General features: G+C 44.8%; 1 protein-coding gene across 2 annotated transcripts in view; it reads right to left on the minus strand.

Annotated features, from left to right (window-relative positions):
• LOC121586337 (RNA-binding motif, single-stranded-interacting protein 3) overlaps nt 1–23,600 on the minus strand; it is a 268,385-nt gene that overhangs the window by 19,176 nt on the left and 225,609 nt on the right. For both annotated transcript variants that reach the window (XM_041902950.1, XM_041902948.1), the window contains exons 9-10: nt 18,826–18,922; nt 16,202–16,252 (exon numbers count right to left, since the gene is read on the minus strand). In XM_041902950.1, coding sequence (XP_041758884.1) covers nt 16,202–16,252; nt 18,826–18,922 — 148 coding nt within the window. The remainder of the gene's footprint in view (nt 1–16,201; nt 16,253–18,825; nt 18,923–23,600) is intronic.

Genomic DNA, 23,600 nt, shown 5'->3' on the forward strand with positions numbered 1-23,600 from the left:
CTGTCAGAATCGTTCAGGCTGTCTCCTCCCCGGCGTTCAGAACAATGGTGCTGGGTGGCAGGTCGCTGTCTCTCTCTTTCTCTCTCTTTCTCCCCTCTCAATTCAATTCATTTCAATTCAAAGGGCTTTATTGGCATGGGAAACATATGTTTACATTGCCAAAGCAAGTGGAATAGATAATAAACAATAAAAGATTAACAGTACACATTACACTTACAAAAGTTCCAAAGGAATATAGACATTTCAAATGTCATATTATGTCTATATACAGTGTTGTAACGATGTGCAAATAGTTAAAGTACAAAAGGGAAAATAAATAAAGAAATATGGGTTGTATTTACAATGGTGTTTGTTCTTCACTAGTTGCCCTTTTCTTGTGGCTACAGGTCACAAATCTTGCTGCTGTGATGGCACACGGTGGTATTTCACCCAGCAGATATGGGAGTTTATCAAAATTGGATTTGTTTTTTCGAATTCTTTGTGGGTCTATGTAATCTGAGGGAAATATGTGTCTCTAATATGGTCATACATTTGGCAGGAGGTTAGGAAGTGCAGCTCAGTTTCCACCTCATTTTGTGGGTAGTGTGCACATAGCCTGTCTTCTCTTGAGAGCTAGGTCTGCCTACGGTGGCCTCTCTCAATAGCACAGCTATGCTCACTGAGTCTGTACATAGTCAAAGCTTTCCTTAATTTTGGGTCAGTCACAGTGGTCAGGTATTCTGCCACGGTGTACTCTCTGTTTAGGGTCAAACAGCATTCTAGTTTGCTCAGTTTTTTTGTTAATTCTTTCCAATGTGTCAATCAGTGGAGGCTGCTGAGGGGAGGACGGCTCATAATAATGGCTGGAATGGAGTTAATGGAATGGTATCAAACACGTGGTTTCAATGTGTTTGATACCATTCCATTGACTCAATTCCAGCCATTATTATGAACCGCACTCCCCTTAGCAGCCTCCACTTTGCTCAGTACATTGTGAGGAAATGTACAAGTCTGCTGTTAATGATAATGCAGTGGATTTTCCCAAGGTTGCTGTTCACGCATATCCCACGGTAGTTATTTGGGTCAAATTTGTCTCCACTTTTGTGGATTGGGGTGATCAGTCCTTGGTTCCAAATATTGGGGAAAATGCCAGAGCTGAGGATGATGTTAAAAAGTTTAAGTATAGCCAATTGGAATTTGTGGTCTGTATATTTTATCATCATTTTATTTGATCAAAAAGGCCTTTTTGGGTTGGAGGGTTTGTATTTCTTCCTGTACTTCATTCAATGTAATTGGAGAATCCAGTGGGTTCTGGTAGTCTTTAATAGTTGATTCTAAGATTTGTATTTACATTTACATTTAGTCATTTAGCAGACGCTCTTATCCAGAGCGACTTACATTATCTTTTTTTTTTTTTTTTTTCATACTGGCCCCCGTGGGAATTGAACCCACAACCCTGGCGTTGCAAACGCCATGCTCTACATCCCTGCCGGCCATTCCCTCCCCTACCCTGGACGACGCTGGGCCAATTGTGCGCCGCCCCATGGGTCTCCCGGTTGTGGCCGGCTACGACAGAGCCTGGATACGAACCAGGATCTCTAGTGGCACAGCTAGCACTGCGATGCAGTGCCTTAGACCACTGCGCCACTCGGGAGACATGTATATGTTTTTGCTGTTTGTTCTTTGTTATAGAGCCAAAAAGAGAAGTGGTTTATCCATACATCTTTGTTTTTGATAGATAACTCTTTGTGTTGCTGTTTGTTTTGTGTGTTCCGATTTTCCTAGAAGTGGTTAGATTCTATGGATTCTTCTGTTATATTGAGCTGATTTCTGACATGCTGTTCCTTCTTTTTCCGTAGTGTATTTCTGTATTGTTTTAGTGATTCACCATAGTGAAGGTGTAGGCTCAGGTTTTCTGGGTCTCTATGTTTTTGGTTGGATAGGTTTCTCAATTTCTTTCTTAGGTTTTTGCATTATTCATCATTGTTTTTGTCATTGTTGTTAATTTTCTTAAATTGTCTGCTTTACATTTTTTGATTTGATAGGGAAGCTGAGAGGTCAAATATACTGTTTAGGTTTTCTACTGCCATGTTTACACCTTCACTATTACAGTGGAACGTTCTGTCCAGGAAGTTTCTACACTACTCCTTCCATCTATAGTATTTCTTAATGTTATGCAGTTCCTTTGGCTTTGATGCCTCATGATTGAGTATTGCTCTGTTCAAGTAGACTGTGATTTTGCTGTGATCTGATAGGGCTGTCAGTAGGCTGACTGTGAACGCTCTGAGAGACTCTGGGTTGAGGTCAGTGATAAAGTAATCTACAGTAATTATTTACATTTTAGTCATTTAGCAGACGCTCTTATCCAGAGCGACTTACAGTTAGTGAGTGCATACATTTTCATACTGGCCCCCCGTGGGAATCGAACCCACAACCCTGGCGTTGCAAGCTCCATGCTGTACCAACTGAGCTACACGGGACTATGCATAGTCACTTTAACTCTACCTACATGTACATATTACCTCAATTACCTTGACTAACCTGTGCCCCCGCACATTGACTCTGTACCGGTACACCCTGTATAGCCTCGCTACTGTTATTTTACTGCTGCTCTTTAATTATTTGTTATTTTAAGTTATACATTTTTTACTTAACACTTATTTTTCTTAAAACTGCATTGTTGGTTAAGGGCTTGTAAGTAAGCATTTCACACTGTTGTATTTGGCGCATGTGGCAAATACATTTTAATTTGATATGATATTTGGGAGGGAATGCTGTCACCTCCAGGTAGGTGTTTGTCCCCCTGTGAGCTAAGAGTGTCAGGTTCTTGTCCAGTTCTGGCATTTAGGTCGTCACAGACTAGTACAAGTTTCTGGGCCTAGAAATGGTTGATCTCCCCCTCTAGGATGGAGAAGCTGTCATCGTTAAAGTATGGGGATTCTATTGGGGGGATAGACAGTGGGGGAAAAAAGTATTTAGTCAGCCACCAATTGTGCAAGTTCTCCCACTTAAAAAGATGAGAGAGGCCTGTAATTTTCATCATAGGTACACGTCAACTATGACAGACAAATTGAGATTTTTTTTTCTCAGAAAATCACATTGTAGGATTTTTAATGAATTTATTTGCAAATTATGGTGGAAAATAAGTATTTGGTCACCTACAAACAAGCAAGATTTCTGGCTCTCACAGACCTGTAACTTCTTCTTTAAGAGGCTCCTCTGTCCTCCACTCGTTACCTGTATTAATGGCACCTGTTTGAACTTGTTATCAGTATAAAAGACACCTGTCCACAACCTCAAACAGTCACACTCCAAACTCCACTATGGCCAAGACCAAAGAGCTGTCAAAGGACACCCGTAACAAAATTGTAGACCTGCACCAGGCTGGGAAGACTGAATCTGCAATAGGTAAGCAGCTTGGTTTGAAGAAATCAACTGTGGGAGCAATTATTAGGAAATGGAAGACATACAAGACCACTGATAATCTCCCTCGATCTGGGGCTCCACGCAAGATCTCACCCCGTGGGGTCAAAATGATCACAAGAACGGTGAGCAAAAATCCCAGAACCACACGGGGGGACCTAGTGAATGACCTGCAGAGAGCTGGGACCAAAGTAACAAAGCCTACCATCAGTAACACACTACGCCGCCAGGGACTCAAATCCTGCAGTGCAAGACGTGTCCCCCTGCTTAAGCCAGTACATGTCCAGGCCCGTCTGAAGTTTGCTAGAGTGCATTTGGATGATCCAGAAGAGGATTGGAAGAATGTCATATGGTCAGATGAAACCAAAATATAAATTTTTGGTAAAAACTCAACTCGTCGTGTTTGGAGGACAAAGAATGCTGAGTTGCATCCAGAGAACACCATACCTACTGTGAAGCATGGGGGTGGAAACATCATGCTTTGGGGCTGTTTTTCTGCAAAGGGACCAGGACGACTGATCCGTGTAAAGGAATGAATGGGGCCATGTATCGTGAGATTTTGAGTGAAAACATCCTTCCATCAGCAAGGGCATTGAAGATGAAACGTGGCTGGGTCTTTCAGCATGACAATGATCCCAAACACACCGCCCGGGCAACGAAGGAGTGGCTTCGTAAGAAGCATTTCAAGGTCCTGGAGTGGCCTAGCCAGTCTCCAGATCTCAACCCCATAGAAAATCTTTGGAGGGAGTTGAAAGTCTGTGTTGCCCAGCGACAGCCCCAAAACATCACTGCTGTAGAGGAGATCTGCATGGAGGAATGGGCCAAAATACCAGCAACAGTGTGTGAAAACCTTGTGAAGACTTACAGAAAACGTTTGACCTGTGTCATTGCCAACAAAGGGTATATAACAAAGTATTGAGAAACTTTTGTTATTGACCAAATACACTGCTCAAAAAAATAAAGGGAACACTTAAACAACACATCCTAGATCTGAATGAATTAAATAATCTTATCAAATACTTAGTTACATAGTTGAATGTGCTGACAACAAAATCACACAAAAATGATCAATGGAAATCAAATGTATCAACCCATGGAGGTCTGGATTTGGACTGCTGACACACTCCAGCCACATGAGGTCTAGCATTGTCTTGCATTAGGAGGAACCCAGGGCCAACCGCACCAGCATATGGTCTCACAAGGGGTCTGAGGATCTCATCTCAGTACCTAATGGCAGTCAGGCTACCTCTGGCGAGCACATGGAGGGCTGTGCGGCCCCACAAAGAAATGCCACCCCACACCATGACTGACCCACCGCCAAACCGGTCATGCTGGAGGATGTTGCAGGCAGCAGAACGTTCTCCACGGTGTCTCCAGACTCTGTCACGTCTGTCACATGTGCTCAGCGTGAACCTGCTTTCATCTGTGAAGAGCACAGGGCGCCAGTGGCGAATTTGCCAATCTTGGTGTTCTCTGGCAAATGCCAAACGTCCTGCACGGTGTTGGGCTGTAAGCACAACCCCCACCTGTGGACGTCGGGCCCTCATACCACCCTCATGGAGTCTGTTTCTGACCGTTTGAGCAGACACATGCACATTTGTGGCCTGCTGGAGGTCATTTTGCAGGGCTCTGGCAGTGCTCCTCCTGCTCCTCCTTGCACAAAGGCGGATGTAGCGGTCCTGCTGCTGGGTTGTTGCCCTCCTACGGCCTCCTCCACGTCTCCTGATGTATTGGCCTGTCTCCTGGTAGCGCCTCCATGCTCTGGCCACTACGCTGACAGACACAGCAAACCTTCTTGCCACAGCTCACATTGATGTGCCATCCTGGATGAGCTGCACTACCTGAGCCACTTGTGTGGGTTGTAGACTCCGTCTCATGCTACCACTAGAGTGAAAGCACCGCCAGCATTCAAAAGTGACCAAAACATCAGCCAGGAAGCATAGGAACTGAGAAGTGGTCTGTGGTCACCACCTGCAGAACCACTTCTTTATTGGGGGTGTCTTGCTAATTGCCTATAATTTCCACCTGTTGTCTATTCCATTTGCACAACAGCATGTGAAATGTATTGTCAATCAGTGTTGCTTCCTAAGTGGACAGTTTGATTTCACAGAAGTGTGATTGACTTGGAGTTACATTGTGTTGTTTAAGTTTTCCCTTTATTTTTTTGAGCAGTGTACTTATTTTCCACCATCATTTGCAAATAAATTCATAAAAAATCCTACAATGTGATTTTCCTGATTTTTTTTCTTATTTTATCTGTCATAGTTGACGTGTACCTATGATGAAAATTACAGGCCTCTCTCATCTTTTTAAGTGGGAGAACTTGCACAATTGGTGGCTGACTAAATACTTTTTTCCCCCACTGTAGGTAGTACACATTAGGAAATTTAGGTCTGCTCTATACCAAATTAGTATACCCCTTGAGTCTCTTCCCTGTTTCACACCTGGTAGTTTGGTGGATGGGACTACCAGCTCTATGTAACCTAGAGGGCAACCAGTGGGTCCATCTCCTCTACACCATGTTTCTTGTAGGATGACAATGTCTGTATTTCCAATTTCTTTGAAGTCTGGGTTCCTGCTCTTTAGGCCAAAGACAGATGACCTCAGACCTTATATACTCCAGGATGAGATAGTAAAAGTTGTGTGTTCCATAGTGTCTAGTGTTGTTTTTGTGTGGTTTAGGCTCGGACCATTACAGTAGGTGTGAGCAGAGCATGTTGAGCATCCGATACATACATCTTAGGTCGCAGGATGGGGCTTGGACGGGTGTATTAGTGGATGTTGGGCCTGTTGCTCTGCTCACGGCCTGGGCATATGTGTGGCTGTCATGTTTAGTTCCTTGCTGCAGGAGCGGGGGGCATGGGGGGTGGGGCAGAAGGGGCATAAGACTGATCTGGGCGGGCCTATATAGGGTGGCTAAGGTTTTTTGGGGGAGGGGTCGACTGGTTGGGGTGGGGATGTGACTGGTGGTGCTGTTGTCTGGGTGTAGGTCCTCTTGGTGGGGACTGCTGCCTTCTAGAGGTGGACCTGTTCATAAAGGCTGTTCAAGTCCAAGGTGGAGTGGTGGGCCAGGTAAACATTTGGTTTTGAGGTACAGTCCCGGGAAATCCTTGCATTCACCCGCTGTATGGTGGCAGGGTGGAAGTATCTTTGTGGTAGCAGGGTGGAGATAACCACTTGTGTTGGGGAAAGTGTAAGAGGCTTTTTCAATCACTCCCTTGAGTGCTGTGGCCACCCTTTCCTGCTGGGATCTCAGGTCGTTTGTGCCTGTGTGTATTATGATGTGGCTGGGGGACCCTGGTCGGTCCTCTGACAGCAGCTCCAGGGCACGCCAGGTGTTCGGACGCCAGAGTTTAGCCACTTGGTGTTTTGGAAAAAGTTTCTCCTTTTGAGTCAATGAGGAGCACAATCTCTGGCTTTTGTGTGTCCTCAGTGGGTGTGGGGGTGTTGTCAGGAGAGCTATCCGGTTGGCTGACAGGGGGGGTGCCAGGAGGGGGAGTCTGCTGGATTGGTGGATCCTGCCTTGTCTGTCCTGCTGTGGTGTTAAGGCTGTGGATGAGGTCTGAAGAGGGCTGTTCTATTGGTTTATCTGGGGGGGATGGCTAGCTCTCTCATTAGTGGTTGATTGTCGCACCTCAGCTTTCTCATCTCCTCCTGCAGTGCTGTTAGCTGTGCCATGTGTTCCTCTCTCTCCTCCTTCAGTTCTCTCACCTCAGACCGGAGTGCAGCCAGCTCTCTCAGACAGCCGTCTATCTCCACCTTCAGCCCTCTGGGTACTGTAGGGGGTGGTGGTGTTGTGCTGGTCTGTTTTGTGTGTCTGTGCTGTCTGGAGTGTGTGGACTAGCTCTCTGAGCTCCAATATGTCTCTCTCCAGCTTGGTGAATTTATCCCTCTCAATGATGGAGGAACAGTGCAGTTGTGGGACCTGGGTGTGTTCAGTGCTGGGGGGGGTGACTATACTCGTCTGCAGGACAGTTTGAAGAGGTGTGATCAGACTCGCTCGGGGTGGGGGAGTCGTCACCAAGGGAAAGCTTCTCCTGGCATGCTCTCGCTTTGATTCTGTGGAAGTCCTTTTGGAAATGTATGAAGTTGACCTGCACCACCACTGTTCCATTCTTGTACAGGTTGACAGAGGGTGTCTCAGTCTCAGGGTCCTCGTTTTGCAGTATTCTGATTGTCCACCCTCCGCCAATACCCTCTCTCTTAAAAGATGGGTAGAGTACTCTTATAGCTGTGTGCCATCCCTAGGGATGGTCTGTGTGGAAGATTAGGTTTCTTACGTTCCCATTTTTGTAGCAGTCAGCAAAAAGTGTCTCTGGATTGTCCAAGAGGAGCTACTCTTTGTACTCTTTCCGTGCCTTGTCATTTTTAATATCCAAGGGGTACTGTACTGTGGTGACCTCTGCACAGAGGGAAGTCAATGGAGCAGGGGGCCAAAGAGTCCTCTGCATTTGGATGGGGGAGGAACTCTGCTGCCATTGATGGGCTCAGGGGCTTCACACCTCTCACTTCACACTTCAGTGTTAATTAATGTTCTTTATAAAGTTAAATATCTAGAGATTATTGTAATGTTCTTTTCATTCTAGGCTTTCGAAGTAGCTTCAGACTGAACATGATTTACTCAGTTCCAGGTTGGATGATATTTTAGGGTTTTTGTTGTGCTTCTTTTGCTGGTTGCTGGTTTGTCAGAAAGTTTGCTGGATAGTCCTTGGCAGTAAGAATCCTTGGTAGTAAAAATCCTTCCAGAATCCTTCCAGGTAATTTTTTCCAAAATCAGGTTGTAGGTTTGGAGTTTTGATTTGGAGTGAAGGTTATCTTATAGAGGGTATTATCCTGTATATGTCCTTGTAAAAAAATCTAATTTTATACAATCCTAAATCTATCTTTTTCACTTCCTCTCTCCCATCACTCTCTAGCTCTCTCTTCTCTTGCTTTCTCTTTCATTAACTCTCTCTTTCTGTTTCTTTCGTTTTCCCTTTCTCTTTTGTTTTCTCTTTCTCTCTCTCTCCCATCTATCCTCTTCCCCCACCTGCACGCATGCAAGGCCCAATCCCTCCAGGAGTTTCATCTCAGCAAGAAAGAACGAAGGCGGGCTGGAGAGAGGAGGGGGGAGGGCAGTGGGGGGTAATGGGAAAGAAGGTGACAGGAGGAGAGGAGAGAGAGATCGAGAGAGAGGGAGATTGGGAGATAGTGAAAGGGGGAGAGAGACAGAGAGAGAGAAAGAGAGGAATGGGGGATAGAGGAGAGGGGGCGTTAGATGGATGTTGGGACACTGAGAAAAGGGGGAGAGAGATGGATTGAGGGAGAGAGAGACAGGCCAGAGCTAAGGGTACCTGTAACCGATTCAGCGGTTGACAATGCTTTTATAATGGAAAACGGTGAGTAAAGAAAGGGCTTAATTCACAGACGTGTCGGGGAGAGTTAAGCCGATTTGTGATGTCGATTTTCTGTGTTTGCGAAACTGTGTGTGTATATGAGTGTATCTGTCTGTCTCTGTCTCTGTCTGTCTCTCTCTGTGTGTGTGTGTGTGTGTGTGTGTGTGTGTGTGTTTAAGTAAGATATACTAGATAGTATATATTCATGAGATGGTGTTTTTGGGTCTATATTCAATTAATGTTTGTGCCGGTGTGTGTATGTATGTCATACTGAGTGTGTGTGTGTTGCTAACAGGAGAAGCAGATAAAGTGCAGCTAGTTAAAGATGGCATTGATCCTCATCTAGAGAGGAGAGATGTCAGACATCAAGGTTGTTAGACGGGCTGTAATGCCCTCGGTCTGATGTAAAGCAGCCTTTACAGACTAACCCATGATTGAGCTGGGTAACTGTAGAGGCCCGGGGCCCCTAATACCAGGATTGCCCACCTTCAAGGCATACTGTAGCTATTGTGCACCACCACCATAGCACCTGCAGAGGAATAGAAGGTTAGGCTACTGGTGTTTGGAAAATTGCATAAGTAATTCAGTGCTAGTGTGTGTGTGTGTGTGTGTGTGTGTGTGTGTGTGTGTGGTGAGCAGTAAATGCTAGTTCAGATAGTCTTTGTGTGCTGCCTGCCATGGCTGCACCAGGTTCCAAGGCAGCGCAGGCTCCTTTCCAGGCTCGTAAGCCCTAAGAAGAGAGGCTGGATTGTGGAGTCTATTTCTCTAATCCACAGCACAAATCCCACCTAGGGCTATCAGACAGGGCTGCCCTCACTTTGCAGCAGCCTGCCTACAAGACTCCACGTGGCAAAGGCTAAGACACAAGTCTAAGGTACAACATTGACCCAACAGAGATAGCCTACCTGAAACACCATGATGTACACTTTGACTATGCCTAGAGATCCACTATCTCGATCCACTATCACCAAGATTGAACAAACTGAAACCAAAGAAACAAAGAGACAAACCGAGACATTCTGAGACGAATATAGAGACTATGAGCATTTCTAAAACATCTTCACAAAATATACTACAGCAGTGGGGCAGTATCAGACTAACTGATATGTTAGCAGACACATCGATGACCGCACAAATGAACATCAAAGCCATTTAGGCATGCCCACACTGTGACTGTGATATGCTCTGGTGAGACTCCTTCACCACCCCAGATGTGCGTTGGCTGCCATCCCTGACCATTACACAGCACTGTTACGACATGTCTCCAACTGTCTCACTGTCCCATGTGAGTGCCTGGAAACTCTGCCGTGGTGAATTACAACGTCAGGGATGGCAGCGGTTGCCGTGGTAACGGGCCACCAAAACAAAAGCTGGCTCGGCGTTCCCTGAAGCAGCCATGGAATCTGTGTGGGACAGGGAGTGTGTGTGTGTGTGTGTGTGTGTGTCTCTCAGGGGGTGATAGATGGGACATGGAGCTCTGGGATTTGTCATGTCTTCATGGGAGTTCTAGTCTCCAGGGATGGACTAATGATTTATCAACTGTCCTCTGACTAACTTAGAGAACTAATAAAGTCACCAGAAATAATAACAATCAAAGCTGAGACAAGAATCTATATCAGTCAGAGGAATACTCTGGAATTGATAGAATAAAAATGCAATGCTACTCTGGAATTGCTGTTTTATTGAGGAAATGAAATAGCATGAGAAATGAATACAATTCTCCAAATTGATCTTGTAGAAACCAATTGAAATGTATTGTAAGCGACTCTGACAAACATGCTTCATTCAATACTACTATAACACTACAAGCCAGTAAAACATCACTATCAATATCACTAACAATATCAATACTAACCTGGTCCCAGATCTGTTTGTGCTTTTCCCTACACACCATTGTCATTGTCAAGCCAAATGTTTTGCATGACAATTCCATAAAGAGTTGGCAAGAGAGCAGAAACAGACTGGCACCCAGGCTATATCAATACATCTTCTATAGACCAAACCAACGGTCTAGAACACAGAACAGACTTCACCCTCTGTAACCATATTTTCTGGCAGAGACACATTAGCTGCAGTTGTTTTCTGACAGAAGAAGGGAAAATCAGCAGAGCCGTTTTACAGAATGCGAACGTACACACGCACACATACTGAGAGCAGCTCAAGGACGACCGGAGACCGAGCCGAAGCCCCGGCTCACATTCTGTCAAAGAATAGAATTCATAACATAATGTTCTCCTGCTGAACCAAAGTGTATCATACAGTGGGACGATTCAGTGCTTCCCACAAAGGGATATAATTATGATTATATTTAAAGTCGCTGCAAGAAAGACCATGGTACAATGCAGAGGTATTCAGTCAATATGCTGTGACTTCTATTGAACAAGCACACACATGAAATACATATTAAACCAGCATACTGTAGTGAGCACATATATCAGTCACCGGGAAAAAACAACAATGTTGTGTATGGCTAGTTTATCTGCTGCAGTTGTTTGGCAGTGTGGGGTGTGTATGTCTGTGTGTGTGTTTGCATCTTAATGTGTGTGTTTGCCAGAGAAGGGGCCACGTGAAACTGGCTATGGTTCTAGCCTACTTAACTATCCCAGGTCTGCTGCTGACTGATCTACTGCTGGCAACACCATCCTCCCTGCTGGCACATACACCACACCACACCACAGCTTCAAAGAACATCAGTACTGGAAGGGGCAGGTGAGAGTGGGAAAGATGAAGAGAGAGAGAGAGAGAGAGAGAGAGAGAGGGGAGATGGAGTGAAAGAGGAGTTGGAGAACAGAGAGAGAGATGAGGAGACAGTGTGAGAGAAAGATACAGGGAAAGATAAATGGAGTGAGAGAAAAAGTGAAGGACTGGGAGAGAAAGAAGCGAGTTGAAGCCTCGTTCGTTTTCTTAACGGCAATTGAAAACAAGCTGTCATTTTCTTTTGAAGTCTTTGCTTTAAGCACCAAAGATACACACATTGCTGCAAACTGTTGTCTTTTCATTTTTTCTCTCTCCATCTCCTAACGAAGCACTGCGCTGAGGGATAGCGCGCTCAGGCACAGTCTGGCTATGATTGTCAAACTCAATCTAGTGAGATAAACAAAAAGACATCAGTGTAGCAGCAGCCAGCAAACTCTTACTCAAAGAGCGCGTTCACTTTCTCACGTTCAACTGCCACAGACAGCAGCACACTCTAGCATACCTGGGTTCAAATACTATTCAGAATCATTTCAAATAATCTATATGTGCTCGTTTGAACTCGCCAGGCATAATGGATGAATAGAGTAGTCACAAAAGTGCAAACCCTGCCCATCTTGCTCTCCAGGCAGGCCAAAAAGCAAACACTCAAAGTATTTTGAAAGATTTCAAGTATTCAGTATTTGAACCCAGGTATGCGCTCTAGTGTAGTGATTCTGATTGGTTGTGGCGATGACCTCTCCCATTACCATGCTCCGCCGCCTCCATATTGTGCCAGACACCAGGAGAACACTCCCCCCAGAATGGCCCATTGGTTTAACATGCTGTGCACACCAACAGACCCAAATTGCAGCACAATCAATTGGTTTAATACTTTATGTCGCCACCGAACGCTAGGCTAGCACGCTTCGCTAGTTTAATGTGTTTCATTGGATCGGCGGCACGGGCGACCACAATGTACAGGAGGAATGAGTGCAGACATAAAGAGAGACAGATTGGGTGGTGTTATCCATTGACGAGTGGAGGGGGGTTGGGGGGGACAGCTGGGGTTAGGGCACGGGCACAGGGCCGTCTGGTGGATTGTGGATGCAGGGCCATTGGAACACAGTGGGACGAGGCCATGGGGACAGAGAGAGAGAGGAGGACACATGGAACACAGGGAGGGAGCAGAGGAGATGCTACTGTATAGCTAGTATTAGCCTGTTACAGGCCATACAAACTCTCACAATACAAGCCTATAGATTGAGGGACTGACAGATACCTCATATAGGTTATGTAAGACCAACACTGACAGCCCACTCATACTTATAAATGTGTAGACACGGACACACTGTATTTCACAAACATCCAGCACATGCCTATTATAGCCTGCAGAGTTTCCTGAGGCCGGCTATTTTCAGAAACTCATACAGCACACCTGTCCCACACACACACCATACACAAACACACAAATAGTAGCCAAGCTTTGATCCTCTCCTCTCTGTAGCATCTGTAGCACCCGGGGGCTCCCATCATGGCGGCTGGCTGGTTAGAAGAAGGGAGGAGAAGAGCTGGCTGGGATGCAGGTGGTGCCCTGCTGGGGCCAGATTGCATGTTGCTTGTCTCCCAGCGTGGGGGTAAGTGAGACGGGGAGGCTAGGTGGTAATGGTCGCAGCAGGGAGCAGCAGTAGGGTAGTAGGAGGTAGGAGGGCTTCTGTATGGATAGTGGTGCTGGTGTTGGTGGTGATGGTGGATCAGGAGCTATAGTGTTGCATTGTTCATGCTTAGCTGGCATCACGTCTGTACAGTAGTCGTCTTTGATACTGCCTGTGTGTAAATTATCTCAGTCACTAGGAACACTAGGAAAGTCTAAGATATGGCTCTGGAGGACCCACACAGTGCCTTAGATGTGAATAGATCCACAGACGATGCAATCGCCATCACACTGCACACTGCCCTATCCCATCTGGACAAGAGGAATACCTATGTAAGAATGCTGTTCATTGACTATAGCTCAGCATTCAATACCATAGTACCCTCCAAGCTCATCATTAAGCTCGAGGCCCTGGGTCTGAACCCCGCCCTGAGTAACTGGGTCCTGGACTTCCTGACGGGCCGCCCCCAGGTGGTGAAGGTAGGAAACAACATCTCCACTTCGCTGATCCTCAACACTGAATGCCCCACAAGGGTGCGTGCTCAGCTCCCTTGTGTACTCCCTGTTCACCCATGACTGCGTGGCCAAGCACGCCTCCAACTCAATCATCAAGTTTGCAGATGACACAACAGTAGTAGGCTTGATTACCAACAATGACGAGACAGCCTACATGGAGGAGGTGAGGGCTCTGGGAGTGTGGTGCCAGGAAAATAACCTCTCACTCAACGTCAACAAAACAAAGGAGATGATCGTGGACTTCAGGAAACAGCAGAGGGTGCACCCCCCTATCCACATCGACGGGACCGCAGTGGAGAAGGTGGAAAGCTTCAAGTTCCTTGGCGTACACATCACTAACAAACTTAAATGGTCCACCCACGCAGACAGTGTGGTGAAGAAGGTGCAACAGAGCCTCTTCAACCTCAGGAGGCTGAAGAAATGTGTCTTGGCACCTAAAACCCTCACAAACATTTACAGATGCACAATTGAGAGCATCCTGTCGGGCTGTATCACCGCCTGGTACGGCAACTGCACCGCCCGCATCCACAGGGCTCTCCAGAGGGTGGTGCGGTCTGCCGAACGCATTACCGGGGGCAAACTACCCGCCCTCCAGGACACCTACAGCACCCGATGTCACAGGAAGGCCAAAAAGATCATCAAGGACATCAACCACCCGAGCCACTGCCTGTTCACCCCGCTATCATCCAGAAGGCGAGGTCAGTACAAGTGCATCAAAGCTGGGACCGAGAGAATGAAAAACAGCTTCTATCTCAAGGCCATCAGACTGTTAAATAGCCTTCACTAGCACACTAGAGGATGCTGCTGCCTATTGAAATCACTGGCCACTTTAAGAAATGGAACACTAGTCACTTTAATAATGTTTATATATATTGCATTACTCATCTCATATGTATATACTGTATTCTATAATATTCTACTGTATCTTAATCCATGCCGCTCTGTCATTGCTTGTCCATATATGTATATATCCTTGAATTCCATTCCTTACTTAGATTTGTGTGTATTGGGTATATGTTGTGAAATTGTTAGATATTACTTGTTAGATATTACTGCACTGTCGAAGCTAGAAGCACAAGCATTTCGCTACACCCGCAATAACATCTGCTAAACACGTGTATGTGACAAATAAAATTTCATTTGATTTGATGATGTAGTGTATGAAGACCAATAGGATGGCTTGGGGATAGCAATACCCCTACTCTCTGACAAGCATGAGTACATGAGTCCACATTTTCAGTCCCTCACATTAGTGCAATAGTAATAACATATTGATAACATGGCAATAGCCTAACACACCACAATGATACCAGTAAAAAAAAGCTACGTACTGCGGTAAAGCTCAGGGCCAGGATGGGAGATTGGCTGCAACAGCAGCAGAACCATTAGGAGCTCTGAAAGCATTAGCTCTCATAAAAAACTACAGACTGCTCTAATGCATGAGACCTACTAATTGCCTCGTACCCAAACAAGACACTAAGTTGTCCTATAGTGGGAATCAGTCTGTTGCATTACAGTAAGTGCTATTATAATGCTATTATTAGCTACTCTGTGTGAAAAATGCATGAAACCACAATTAATGAAATAAATAACTATATGTACCAGTAGTTAGGTATAATTGAGGTTGTATTCTAGCTAGAAAGATACATTTTTGAGTTTGAGATCTGTTGAGCTTGTGGGTTATAAATATTTATGACAGGAGATCTCGTAATGTATGGTTAATATGACATGAAATGCGGGTCCTCTGTAGCTCAGTTGGTAGAGCATGGCGTTTGCAACGGCAGTCTCGGGACCACCCGTATGTAAAATGTAAGTAAGTCGCTTTGGATAAAAGTGTCTGCTAAATGGTATATATTATTATTATATTAGTAATGTAGGGTTAATATAACATCAAACGCTGACTGATGTAAATAGTATTGCAGTATTGGACGCTGATGGCCTGGTATGTTGCTGAGATGGATTGAGCTGGCTAGCTGGTGTTCTGCTCTGCTAGCTAAATGCTGCTGAGTCACACTAAAGTCCACCAAGACCCATAAACTCTGTGTGTTTCCAACCAGAAACATGTGTTTGTACACTTACGAAAGAGCGAACACACATCCAAGTGGTTATCACAATGGGGACTATCAACTTTTATAGATTGTTCCACTACTGTCTTGAATCATCAGAAACAATAATTTAGCTATCAGTGATGTTCACTGCATGTGTTTCACTGCGGGGAGTTCTGAAGGTGGTCTGAAAATGGACTTGCCACAGGAGAAGTTTGAAGTGAATTTCCAGACGGAGAGTCTACTTTTCCAATTCCAATGCTGCCTCATATTAGCGCTAAATATATCGAAAAGTGCCTTAGAGGTTGTAAACATCTCTTGAGATGAGGATTCTAAAAGGTTCATAACATTCTGTCCAAAGCTCTCTAACTCTTCTGGTGAGTTATCCGAAGGCACGATGAATCTACCACAAGTGAAGGTAGACATCAGGCATCTTCGTCTTCCTGTCGAACTCTAACCCAAAAGGTCAAAGGTCCATGTGGGACTTCTGGAGCACAAACTGTAAATCACATGACAGAGAATGGTAATGCACTTACTGTAGGTTGCATAACGTATTGTTGATGAGGCATCCATGACGTACTCTGGACCTATGAGGGAGACATCAAATGAAACATCATTATTGACTTAAGATAACCCATGCCACCTATTTTCTCTTACAATCAACAGTATGCAATAACTGGTTTTCCATTGTCACACTATTTCTCTGCATGCCAAAGCATGCTTGTGCCTTTTCCTTTCCTACTGTTACTTCCGTTGAGGTTCGATGGAGCTAACAAGCCTTGGCCAGTTGAAAACACACAAGCCTTGAATTGGCAGAATTAGGCACAGCGTGTAATGCCACAGGCCAAGACGGCTCAACCGGGCTTGGCTCGACAGCGGCAACCCAAATATCAAGTGACAAGAACCCACAAACTGACCCTGAAAGAGAACAAGTCTCCTGCTCTATTGGACCATGTGGACCATTCAGTTCAATAGAATTCCTGCCATCGACAGTGAGAGAAGCCACAGTTGAATAAATTGACCATTTAGATTTGCTGGAGAGCAGCATTAGACAGCTTGTCAGAGACAAACAAGTCTACCCATTGATCCTTGGGAAAATGATTGGACTCAACAAAGACAAATAGATGCTAATCTTCTATAAGAACGCCAATCCTCTGAGCTCGTTAAAGCCCATGATTTGGAGCATGCCTAAACAAGGACGTATTTTTTGATTGAATAGAGCCACGCTTGTTTGTTACTTCCTCTCAATGTTTGTTCTCGACCAATAGGAAGAAAACAGAGAGGAGACAAAGCTTTGTTCCCTAATCGTCCACTTTTACAATTTTCCCATGCGACATCAACAAGATTCAAATTCCGTTGGAATTTCATTTAAAGACTTTGTGTGTTTTTCTATGTTTTGACTGAGATTTTTGTAATTGTATTATTATTATTTTCTTAAAAACAAATTCTCATCATGGATCCAGTAGCAGTGGCAGTGGTGACTTAATGGCAGTGGTGACTAAATAAGAAGCTGGTACATTGTGTGACTGACTATGTTGTCCAGTGGTCTGGTCTGACGATGTGTGTCTACCTCTGGCTGACCCTACTCTAAGCTTGTGCTTCCATTAAGGCAGACAGACCACAGCAGGGCAGACTGTATGGCTAGACCAGGAAGTGGACTGGACTGTCCACTGTCATGTGACGAAGTAATCAAGATGTTTTCCCAGAGTACACAGTCCAAAGAAAGACAGTCCAAAGAAAAACAGTTTACAATGAACATTTGAAGAATGGACATTTTATACCGTTTTAGTTTGTTTGTTATTTTCTAGATACAGTAAATAAATACAATTGGAACTGTAAAACCCACAATTCAATAAACAATACATTCTCTGCATCAGGCAGATTATATATAATAGGAGATAATACAAAATATGTGTGTGCAATATGCAGAAATGTTTGACCAGAAAGGGCTGAAATCATATAATTTTTCTCAATTTTGGCCACTAATGATTCCTTTGTCTCATGTGCTTTGGTGCCTGCCTGCTCTACTCTTTGTACTTGAGCAGAAGATGGAGGTCTCACCTTGCCTGGCGCTGCCTGGCTGAAGGGCAATGTTACAGGAAGCAGTGGTGGCCGATATTGAAACTGTGAGGATTAATATTCCTCAAAAGCCCGGCCATTGTTTTTGATAAATCAATTTGAGAAGCCTTCAGAACACGGATTAGCGCTGCGCCCCGGCCCCTATCTCCCCCCAATGCTGTACCTGAGTTTTAATCAGACGCTTCTGAAAGGCGGGCATGCCAACCTTCACCAACCAACCCCCTCCCCTCTCTCTTTCCTTCCTCTCTCTTTCTCTCTACGTCTCTCTCTCTCTCTCTCTCTCTCTCTCTCTCTCTCTCTCTCTCTCTCTCTCTCTCTCTCTCTCTCTCTCTCTGTCTCTCTCTCTCTCTCCATCTTTCTCTTTCTTTCCATCTCTCTCTCTCCATCGCTTTCTCTTTCTTGCTCTCTCACTATTTATCATTCCATCTCTCTCTCTCTCCCTGCCGCTCTCCCTCTTTCTGCATTCTAATAAGGCTCAATGATAAACAGCGAGTGCTCTTGGGGGAAAGTGTAGGTGAACTGAACAGTGTCTCTTCCCTTTCCCTTCTGCTTGTTGCAGTCAAACATCTGGAGGTCCGTGAAATTGTGCGCGTTTAGCAATGGAAACGCTATTGATGTTTCGCGCAGTTCAATTTCCCCCTTACGTTACGCTCCGTTTCACATGGTTCCAGGGATCAACTGGGATGCAAAGTGTGGAATTCAGTTAGCAGGAAAATTAAGTAAAATGACTATGAAAGGAATGACAGCTTAAAAAAGCTTGAAAAGCACAACAGGGTCAGGAAAGCGAAGGAGAAACTGTTTGTTTTTCCCAACACTAATTCCTAACGGGCGTTGCTTTTCTCTCTTTTCCCTCAGTCTCTTTCCTGCTCTTTTTCTGTTGAGCCTTTTTTTTTGTTGTGTTTACTGCCTACAAAACAGATGTCATCCAGCATCGTTGGCAAACCAATGAGGAAAGCTCAGAAATTGAGAATCTCTGAGAGCCCCTTGCTGTTTTCCAGCCCCCCAGCTTGCCCATCTCCCAGCCAGTCCCCAGCCGCCCCACAGCTATCTCCCTCTGGCTACACTCCAGTACATCACCCACCTGATATGTGGAGACGGGGGAAGCAGCGATGAAGGGCGTAATGGATGTCTGTGCGATCATGCGGTTGGTGGCGATACTGTAAGGCGAGGAGTAGAACCTAAGGGGAGAGAGGAAACAGAGCAGAGAAAGGGAGGTCAGACACTGGTACTGGATGGCACTATAGGTCTCCATGCATTACAACTGTCTGCATTGAAATATCAGGATGATCATGGTTATTTAGGGGCCTATTAAGTGTTTATTAAGGAGTTCTGTTTGGTTAGTCAACTACTGTTTCAAAAAGCTGACTGACAATTTACATACATGTTCTACTATGTAACAGAGAGATAGACACCAGTATGTGGGGGCATATTTGTGTGTTTATGCCTTAGTCTTTTTATGCAATAATCTCCAACAAAGAGGTGCACAGTTGTATTTTTGCCCCTAGCACTAACACAGTTGTATTTTTGCCCCTAGCACTAACACATTTGTATTTTTGCCCCTAGTACTAACACAGTTGTATTTTTGCCCCTAGCACTAACACAGTTGTATTTTTGCCCCTAGCACTAACACAGTTGTATTTTTGCCCCTAGCACTAACACAGTTGTATTTTTGCCCCTAGCACTAACACAAACACAGTTGTATTTTTGCCCCTAGCACTAACACAGTTGATCAAAAAAAATGAACTCATCATCAGGCCTATGATTTGAATCAGGTGTCTGAGTGCTAGGGAAAACAACTAAAATGTGCACTCCTTTGGGTCCCCGGGACCAGCGTTGAGAAACAGTTGAACTGAACCATATGGAATCGTTTGACACTCATATACCTCGAGCCAGTCTCTATCCACATAAGGACTGGAATGGACCATACAACAGACACAATCTCTCTACTAAAAGACCTTTCAATCCCTTGATACATCCACACTTACACAATACACACACCCACAGACACTACACACATCCACACACACACCCACAGACACTACACACATCCACACACACACCCACATCGTGGTCTATGCACAGATCCTCAGTCACACAGTCAGTCTTTGAGGCCGTGCAGACAGAGCTTCCCACATGAGTGTATAGCTCGACATTGTCTGGTTTCAAATCAAACACAAAGCAATATATTGTGTTCCGTCGGGCGCATAAAAGTTTCATGAAGCGTCTTATGGCTTCTCGATTGAAAAGTCTGGTTTTATCGGCTCAAATTGAGCTTTGTCATCGTATAAAAAGAGGGTTGTCTGTGTTTCCGCCCCCTAGCCTCGAGTATTAAGGCTATACCATGCTGACTGGCTTAGGCTGCTGGCTGACTTCAATCCACAGTGTTTGGAAAAACTCTATGCATTTAAAGAAGGCTATTCCAAAGTGTTGAACTCGGCTCTTGGGAAAAGAGCTGGCAGGCTACTTTATCATGTTGTGATGTTGTTTCAGATCTACAACAGCCCTGGGTGTCATTTCTATCCGCTAGCTGGTTAAGTGCCACTCTCAATGGTCCTATGTAACTCAGTTGGTAGAGCATGGCACTTGCAATGCCAGGATAGGGGGTTTGATTCCCGGGACCACCCATACGTAAAAAATGCATGCATGTCAAAGTCACTAAGTCACTTTGGATAAAAGCGTCTGCTAAATGGCATATATTATGATACAACTATCATGTTTGAGCTTTGTACATAGGCTACATATAATTCCAAAATAGAAAAGCCTTACTTACAGTACATGCTGTATTGCTATCCTTTACACTATTCCTCTATTCATTTTATTTTATGTGAACATATCTTGGATTAGATATGTTGAACTACATGTGGAATAAAAACACGTACTGACGAAACGTGTTTGTTCTTCTTGCTGTTAATATTTGTATGAAAATGCCAAGGAAATAAAGGCAGTCAAAAATGTGATTTTCCAGTTCTCTTATTTCTACGTATTTCCACACTGGGTCGTTCCATGTCATTTCAGCAAGCCATGTCACCCACCATCTCAGATTGTTCTGAAATCGTTTCTGTAGTTAGAAACCTCTTTCTTGTGCTTTTTGAGGTGGAATGACTCCACTATGAGTTTGGAATAATACCGTGAAATTGTGAAAATTATGACAATGCCATTTTAGTGTAAGAGCTGTTTGAAAAGACTGCCTGAAATTTCTGCCTGTTTTGGTGGGATGGAGTTTTGGCCTGCCTGGCGACATCACCAGGCGGTATAAGTTAATAGACCAATAACAAAGAGAGTTTCAAACCTCTCTGCCAATAACAGCTCGTTTTCAGGTTACATATCCCTTCCATTAGGCTCGTCCAATTAGGCCCCTCAATCAGACCACTCCCAAACAGTCTTAGCAAAATTCTTACTTGAGATGTCTTTTTTTTATTAAAAAAAATAAAAAAATACAGGAAGGTACTCATAATTCTTACCCAGAAATGATTTGATATTGAGATTGAGCGTTGGGCTTTTAAAGGTAGAACTATTGTCACCGACTAAAGCTTTGAAGTAATCCCAACATACTGCAGGCATTTATTCTCCATATACACTACTTATACAAAAGTATGTGGACATCCTTTCAAATTAGTGGATTCGGCTATTTCAGCCACAACCGTTGCTGACAGGTGTATAAAATCGAGCACACAGCCATGCAATCTCCATACACAAACATTGGCAGTAGAATGTGGCCTTACTGAAGAGCTCAGTGACTTTCAACATGGACCGTCTTAAGATGCCACCTTTCCAACAAGTCAGTTCGTCACATTTCTGCCCTGCTAGAGCTGCCCCGGTCAACTGTAAGTGCTGTTACTGTGAAGTGGAAATGTCTAGGAGCAACAACGGCTCAGCCGCGAAGTGGTAGGCCACACAAGCTCACAGAATGGGACCGCCGAGTGCTGAAGCGCGTAAAGATCGTCTGTCCTCGGTTGCAGCACTCACTACAGAGTTCCAAACTGCCACTGGAAGCAACGTCAACACAATAACTGTTCGTCAGGAGCTTCATGAAATGGGTTTCCATGGCCGAGCAGCCGCACACAAGCCTAAGATCACCATGCGCAATGCCAAGCATCAGCTGGAGTGATGTAAAGCTCGCCGCCATTGAACTCTGGTGTAGTGGAAATGCGTTCTCTGGAGTGATGAATCACTCCAGTCCGACGGACGAATCTGGGTTTGGCGGATGCCAGGAGAACGCTGCCTGCCCCAATGCATAGTGACCACTGTAAAGTTTGGTGGAGGAGGAATAATGGTCTAGGGCTGTTTTTCATGGTTCGGGCTAGGCCCCTTAGTTCCAGTGAAGGGAAATCTTAACGCTACAGCATACAATGACAATCTAGACTATTCTGTGCTTCCAACTTTGTGGCAACAGTTTGGGGAAGGCCCTTTCCTGTTTTAGCATGACAATGCCCCTGTGCACAAAGCGAGGTCCATACAGAAATGGTTTGTCGAGATCAGTGTGGAAGAACTTGACTGGCCTGCACAGAGCCCTGACCTCAACCCATCGAACACCTTTGGGATGAATTAGAATGCCGACTGAGGGCCTAATCGCCCAACACCAGTGCCCAACCTCACTAATGCACTAATGGCTAAATGGAAGCAAGTCCCCACAGGAATGTTCCAACATCTAGTGGAAAGCCTTCTCAGAAGAGTGGAGGCTGTTATACAGTGGGGGAAAAAAGTATTTAGTCAGCCACCAATTGTGCAAGTTCTCCCACTTAAAAAGATGAGAGAGGCCTGTAATTGTCATCATAGGTACACATCAACTATGACAGACAAAATGAGAAAAAAAAATCCAGAAAATCACATTGTAGGATTTTTAATGAATTTATTTGCAAATTATGGTGGAAAATAAGTATTTGGTCAATAACAAACATTTCTCAATACTTTGTTATATACCCTTTGTTGGCAATGACACAGGTCAAACGTTTTCTGTATGTCTTCACAAGGTTTTCACACACTGTTGCTGGTATTTTGGCCCATTCCTCCATGCAGATCTCCTCTAGAGCAGTGATGTTTTGGGGCTGTCGCTGGGCAACACGGACTTTCAACTCCCTCCAAAGATTTTCTATGGGGTTGAGATCTGCAGACTGGCTAGGCCACTCCAGGACCTTGAAATGCTTCTTACGAAGCCACTCCTTCGTTGCCCGGGCAGTGTGTTTGGGATCATTGTCATGCTGAAAGACCCAGCCACGTTTCATCTTCAATGCCCTTGCTGATGGAAGGAGGTTTTCACTCAAAATCTCACGATACATGGCCCCATTCATTCTTTCCTTTACACGGATCAGTCGTCCTGGTCCCTTTGCAGAAAAACAGCCCCAAAGCATGATGTTTCCACCCCCATGCTTCACAGTAGGTATGGTGTTCTTTGGATGCAACTCAGCATTCTTTGTCCTCCAAACACGACGAGTTGAGTTTTTACCAAAAAGTTCTATTTTGGTTTCATCTGACCATATGACATTCTCCCAATCCTCTTCTGGATCATCCAAATGCACTCTAGCAAACTTCAGACGGGCCTGGACATGTACTGGCTTAAGCAGGGGGACACGTCTTGCACTGCAGGATTTGAGTCCCTGGCGGCGTAGTGTGTTACTGATGGTAGGCTTTGTTACTTTGGTCCCAGCTCTCTGCAGGTCATTCGCTAGGTCCCCCCGTGTGGTTCTGGGATTTTTGCTCACCGTTCTTGTGATCATTTTGACCCCACGGGGTGAGATCTTGCGTGGAGCCCCAGATCGAGGGAGATTATCAGTGGTCTTGTATGTCTTCCATTTCCTAATAATTGCTCCCACAGTTGATTTCTTCAAACAAAGCTGCTTACCTATTGCAGATTCAGTC

The sequence above is a fragment of the Coregonus clupeaformis genome, chromosome 17 (genome assembly GCF_020615455.1).
Source record: "Coregonus clupeaformis isolate EN_2021a chromosome 17, ASM2061545v1, whole genome shotgun sequence".
NCBI lineage: Eukaryota > Metazoa > Chordata > Actinopteri > Salmoniformes > Salmonidae > Coregonus > Coregonus clupeaformis.